We start from the raw sequence: 6,845 nt of genomic DNA on the forward strand, positions 1-6,845 counted from the left end.
CAATTAAGCTCAACCAATTAAGCTCAACCAATTGAACTTTATAAAACATTACAAATAGAGTAACTGAAAAAATCAAGATTTCACCATCAAAGTTGGAAATACCAATTTGGCATAGCATGGTCACTTTTACTTACAAGTTCTCAGCAGCACTCCTAAGCAAATTTGATAGTCCCCGCCGCTCCCCTGCCACAACCGCTATCCAACTGCTAGGTTATTAGATTGACTGGGAAGCATGTCTTCCAGTATTGAAGTGCTCTTGATTATCCCTTGATTGGCGATGTTACTACAGGGTCTGCTCCCAAAAAATCATCTTGTACAGATAATATCTGGACAATATTCTGAGGGAAATATGTTGGTCTTTTTACCAACTGTAGGCTCGTAATGACTTCTCCCCTAGTAATTTCAGAGGAATCCTTTCCTCAAATCAATTCATTTGAAAAAACACAAGCTAAGCAGGGAACTATTTACTGGTTTTCTTTGATGTTTAAGAGCATGCCCCAAGTAATTTCCTGATGTAAATGTCGAGAATTCGATTAGATCTCTATAAATTCTCATTTACATAGGCTTCAGATTATGGCCATATAAAATAGCTCTCAGGGAGTAGAGTTTCATATCTGGAAAGGAATTATTTGAAAAGGCTATCATATATACATCTGTTGAAATATTAATTTTTCTCTCCTAGAAGAATTTAAAACAAAAAAAGAAATTATAAAGCATACTGGAGGTGTGGAGACTTAGTTTTGGGAAACAATGGACCTCAGTTTTTAATCCAGCAAATGTGAGTTTAATTTTTAAATTCAACTCAAGAAAGGTTTAAATCCACCATGTACCCCTGCAGTTTTCAATGTAAGAAGTTTGGATGTTTACGTTCCATCTTAGTGGCAAAAAGATCCGAATATACATTAACCAGTAAGAGGTTTTACAGGATTCTAATTTGATATTTATTAAAGTCAATGTTTCAACGTCCACTCTGTTAACTCAGATGCACAAGTAAGTAGAAGAAATTGGAGGAAAATACCAGAGCAGAGTTTGAATTAGTTTCCAATATAACTGCCTGGTAATGTCTATTCAATTACTTTAAACGCAAAGGATAAGTAATTTTGTAGGTAAATAGCAATTCTAATTGCATGGAAAAACTGGAGCTTGTCACTTAACTTCATTTTGTTCTCTCTGTACCCTCTCATGTTTTGACCTCATGAAAGCTAAACTCCAAACTCACCCATCCACCTACACCTTCAGATTAAAAGGTTGACAAAAAAGAGACATACTATTAATAAACATTTTACAAACCTTAGAAAGGCATACGCTTTTAAATTTCAACAAACAACTCCAAGGGAAAAAAAACAGACCGAGACATGTGAAAAACAACTGCTTAAGTTACTATACATTATAACCTGAAATTGAAAACTTTTAAGCCAATACATGGGGCCCCAAACATCACAATTGGATGAATAAAACAGAAACCCTCATGGAGCCAAAACATCACATCTACAAATTTATACCTCGTAAATATACATAAAGGAAAATTGGTAGACAAAAATCCAGATGGGATCAGAAAAAAAAACTCACGATTGCAATATTATGTCACATGAGAACCCATCAAGGTAAATCAGAAAACGTTCCACCCAAATGCTCATATGAAGCCCAAAATAGTGAGACCTTTTAACACTTCAAGTGCTCAAACCATTCATGCTCAAGTAAGATTGGACAAGAATTAGAAGCATTAATTAATAATTAATGTAAAGGCCAAAATAGACTCCTAAATCAGAATACAATCTAAATCTTTATACCTGCTATCATTTCTTAATCAGTTCTTTAATTCAAACAATTACTGAATGCTTCAGCGTAAACAACCTAAGAGTGTGGTTTCAAACATAATTCATATATGTTTTTAATCCTCATGCATAACTTATACTCTTATCTAATTAACAATAGTTTCGGTGTACAAACAGGTAAATCCTACGAATGAATACCACTTAGCTTCTCAGAAGCAATGACCCCAAGCTAAATCAATTAATAGCTCTAAATTAAAGATTGTGGATGCCAGTACCATTCTAGCAATTCACTATTTGACTCAATTAGTTTCTATCAAGTATCCAAAACTTCTATCATTTCCTTTGTTACTTTGTTTGAAACCACAGAAAGGTGTACAAAATCCTACTCAAAAGTTATAAGTTGGCTTAAAATAATTATCCAATGAATTTCTATTAAAAAATAAAGCACAGAGAAATATGCACAGCTATAGCGTGCAATAATATTGCGAACAAAAACTCAGGCATTAAAGGCCTAAATGCTCAATCACTTGAATCTGTAAAAGCATCTCATCGAGTGACTAACAGCCACCTCATCTTCTTTGACCTTTACAAAGGTATACCTAGAATACCTACTCAGCATTCTTCCTGTTCCTAAAGTTATCCTTTAACTCAGAAAACTTTTTCATGCACTGAACCTTGCTCTTGCCTGGAACTGCAGTTGCAACTCTTTCCCATCTCTGAGGCGTGTCTTTTGGAAAAGTCTTCAGTGCCTGAATAAGAGCTCTTTCCTGTACAGCAGACCAGGATTCCTGCTCATTGGCTGCCACAGATCCATTTAAAGCAGACTGGACGCTTCCACTAGGTATCTCTTTTTTATCAGTATTTTGACCACTACCACCACTTGCTAGCTGCTCAATTGTACATTTTTCTTTTTCCCCAACACCCATAGCATTGTTACTCCCATTTACAGGAAGGCCTACAGCTTCATCTCTAGTTGTTAAAGGGGACAAAATGGTATTTACAGGCTTTCGTTTTTCAAGGAAAGAATCAAATACTTTTGTAGAATCAGGCTTCTGCAAAAGAACAGTCTTTATAGCTTTAAGAATCTCTTCCACTGTCCTCCCAGTACCAATATAGTTCGCTATTACTTCCCACCTTTGTGAGGTTCCCTTAGGATACTTCTGCAATCCTTTGCGCAATAATTCAACCTCTTCCCTGCTCCAAGGTTTTTCTTTCTTCTCATAATTATCAAGCAAACTTTCTGCTTTTGCCTGCCCTTCTACCCCTTGACCAATGGGCTTTTCCTGTATAGAACTATTTTGTTGCACACTATTCTCCAGCTTATTTCCACCATCATTATTTGCCAATGCATCCCTCAGTAGTCGGGCTTGCTCATGTTCTTCTTTGTTCTCTATTTGCTCACAAAGATTTCTTAGCCGATCAACTTCCAAGGATGAACATAACCTCTCAACATCATCTTCTGAAATGCCAAGAATTTTCTTGGAGATAACTGAAGCAGATGTAGTTCGTAACCTGGACCTTTCTTTACGTAAAAGTCTCTTTTCTTTCTCTTTTGCCTTTTTTTGAGCTAAAGCTGCTTCTGCCACTCTTTTATCCTCCTCCTCTTTCCTAAGTCTTTCATCCTCTGCAATCTTTGCTGCTTCTTCTTCTTTCTGCCTCCTTTCACGGTATTTGGCTTCTTTCTTTTTCAATTTATCTGCCTTCTCCTTTTCTTTCCTCTTAAGTATTCGAGGATCCTTTTTATAAGCATTCTCAACTAGTGTCCAAATCCTTGCATATTCCTCCTTCCTGGCTTTTTCTCGAATCTTTGCATTCTGTTTTTCCATCCATCTTTTATGTTCTCGAGACTCAGCCTGCTCTAGATCAAAGTCATCTTCTTGAGGAAATTCTCTCCAGGTTTTGAAGCCATACCAGAAATCATAAAACTTGTCAACTTCTTTTATGGGAGAGTTATCATCCCCCAAAGATGGTACCGGTTGAGCCACAGACCATCGGCTGTTCCTCATAAAAACAGGCCCAAACACTTTAAAGAAATCTTGCGGGGCACAATCAGATGGTACTTCATCATCAAATTCATCAGTGGAATCATAAATTCTCCTCTTTGCAGGATCTATGAGAATTTCATATGCCTCCTGAATATCCTTAAAATGACTTTCAATTTTGTCCTTCTTTGCCTGTTTTCCTTCCTCTGTTTCCTCTGCTAGAAGAAGTGATGCCTGCTTATCTGGATGATGTTTCAGAGCAGCTTCACGGTAGCTTTTACGAATCTGATCTTCCGTTGCAAGGAAGCGTAAGTGACCTAATCCTAGTAAGGCATAATGATCTTGTTGATCCTTTCCAGCACCAGATTTCTTTTTCCCTTTGAAACTATATGAATCATAAGATGCTGTATGTCCTATATCCTTTTCTTCAGACTCACTTTTATTATCATTATCATCCTCTGAGCATTCCTTATAACCCAATAATCTTAGAGCAGCAGCATGGAATGAAAAGCCAGCAGGTTCCAACCCAGTAGCCTTTATTGGATGACAGTTAGATGAGACATAAAGAGGCCTTCCGTCTTCAAGCTCAGCAGAAAAAGTAAGTAGCAACACCCGATTACCTTGAACTGTCATGATGTCCCACCACAAGAACTTCAAATAAGATGGAAAATAATGGGCCTTTGTGAATCTGAATTAAGATATATTGTTTTGATAAGCTCTTGGATCTTTACTGGGCTGAACTAGTAACAAAACAGGTCCAGTCTGGTGACTAATCAGTACAATGAGCGATCCAGAGACAAGAATGGGAAAAAAAATCTGCATAACAAGATACAAAAGCAGCCCAAATGATTAACAAAACTTAAGTGGAGAAGACAAAACTATATCATAGAAACTATCCACTTTTTCATAAGAATTTGATTATAATGTGTTTTCAAATCATGAATTCAAGCTTTACGGCATATGCCTTCGTTGGCAAAATAAATCAAAATAAATGTTCATGCCAGATATTTATCAGTTAAATTCACGCATCCCATTTATTCATGAGAAAACTTGTTTTTGCAAATGAAACCGATCATATACTTATGTTAGTCCAAGGAAGATGTTAATCTGGGCAACTGAAGTACCTTACGTAGGAGCAGTATAAGTTGTATAACTAATCCACCAAACTAATCAAACAATCACATAGCAGTCATAACATAGCCATTTATGAAATAGGCCTATAGTGTCCAAAATTAACGCCATTTTGCCTAAGATGCCTGACAAATAGCTGATATGCACAAGGAGATCAATCAAATAAACAGAAGCATTTAAGTGGGCTGCAGATTATACGCGTTTCCTCTACTCAAAATGAGCTACATAATGTGGATGCTTGGCGTACTTGTCCAGTTACTTTAATAACCCTATTTTACACCATTCAATGAATAGAAAACCCCCCTTCAAAAAAACACCGTAACAGCTTCTATGAAGTGGCTCTTGCTAAGATATGGTGGATTTTCCCTGTACCTGATAAATTCTCCTCTAGGTATAAATTTCAAACATATGGATTGATTTCTACAGTTCTTAGAGGCCCTATGTATCTACTTATAGATCTTAATTTAACATATTCTTCAAAAAATATTCTATCACCATTTCAATCGGCGTCAATGAAGCACCGCCGTCATTCTCTCCCATGTATAATCCACATAACCCATCATTTTGATATAAAGATTTAAAATTGAAAATATGACACCATCAAAACTTTGAAAGTAGTAAAATCGAGCTCAGTACATCCGAAGATAAAATCTAAGGCATGCACATGTGACAGACTACTGTAAAATTCTACTTCAATGTCGTTATCTTAGTCATCAAAAAAAGAAGGATCGCAACAGAAATTGCATAAAATAAAAATAACAGAGAGAAACATAATATTGTAAAACTAACCTAAGAGAATCCCAGCGGCGGCGTTGAGAACCCAAATCGTTGATATCAAAAGCAAGGGCTTTGAATGGAGATGGAAAGAAGATAGAAATAATGACGGATTCAAGGGTTTCAAGGGTTTCTTGCCCGCAAACCCTCCGTCCTCAAAATTACGAAATAATAAAATCAATTTATAAAGATACGAGAGACGGGTGGAAAACGGCAGACGATTAAAAAAAGATGAAAGTAAAGTTGTGAGGAAAAATAAACCACTTCATAAATATCTCGGCTAATTATGCAATTATTAAAACAGTTAAATTAGATAATTTAGTGGTTCCTTAGGCCTACTCTTACTCTTTTATATGGGGAGGTACACTTTTGGCCTACTCTTAACAAATGTTAAAATCAATAAAAATAAATAAAAATTAAAATTAAAATTTAATTATATTAAATGTAAAGAATGTTTAGTTCTAATTTTATAAAGATTTTGTTGTTCAGATTCTTAAAGTATATCTGTTATGATGTTATAATTTTCTAACATGCAAAAACAACTTTCATTAATTAGAATTTAAAGTATAAATTTTTTGGTTCACTTTCACATCTAAATTAAAACAACTTTTATCAATGAGAAAATTATGCATGAAATGTATTATCTCAAAGATTTTATTTTCTTTGTGTTTTATTACTTTCTTTCATGGAATAGGGCACGAAAACCCATCAAAATTAGATTTTTGTCAAATAATATGATTGCAAATTCCTTGGTAGTTTTGTGTAGATGCGTGTTTTGTTCAAGTGATGCCTAAGGTGAGCAATTATACTCATGGTCAATTTGAGTATATTTAATGTGGTCAAACTAATTAGGATGTGGGAGGAATATAGATAGTGCCTTGGTCTTTGCTTTCCCATAGAATTGATCTAAGAAAACATAAAGAAGGAAAAAAATGGAAGAAAACCACAAAGTGAAAGAATTGGAAGAGATCAATGAAGAGCTTGACCAACAAATGGTGGAAGAGCTTGGGAGGGAGGATGATCCACGTAGAGACTCCTTATACTGCTTAGAGAGAAATGATCTCTTTGACTTAGAGAGAGCTAAGCCAATGTGAGTAACTATGAGATTGAGGTGATTAGAAAAATAAAAATGAAAGTTGTTGTAGAAGGAAATACCTTATATATTATTTATGATTGATGTGAA

The 6,845-nt window shown here is 35.4% G+C and overlaps 1 protein-coding gene across 1 annotated transcript; it reads right to left on the bottom strand.

The window, feature by feature from the left end:
- Positions 1-2,175: 2,175 nt before the first annotated feature.
- On the bottom strand, positions 2,176-5,917 carry LOC131039362 (uncharacterized). Its single transcript, XM_057972078.2, has 2 exons — positions 5,678-5,917; positions 2,176-4,573 (listed from the first exon to the last, which is right to left on the bottom strand). The coding sequence occupies exon 2, from the start codon at positions 4,388-4,390 to the stop codon at positions 2,384-2,386; it is 2,007 nt and encodes a 668-aa protein (XP_057828061.1). The 5' UTR covers positions 4,391-4,573; positions 5,678-5,917; the 3' UTR covers positions 2,176-2,383.
- Between the last annotated feature and the right edge of the window lie 928 nt (positions 5,918-6,845).

The sequence above is a fragment of the Cryptomeria japonica genome, chromosome 10, assembly GCF_030272615.1.
Source record: "Cryptomeria japonica chromosome 10, Sugi_1.0, whole genome shotgun sequence".
Classification (NCBI taxonomy): Eukaryota; Viridiplantae; Streptophyta; class Pinopsida; order Cupressales; family Cupressaceae; genus Cryptomeria; species Cryptomeria japonica.

Coding starts and splice junctions, on each gene's coding strand:
- LOC131039362 (XM_057972078.2), bottom strand. CDS start 4,390: ATGACAGTTCAAGGTAATCGGGTGTTGCTACTTACTTTTTCTGCTGAG.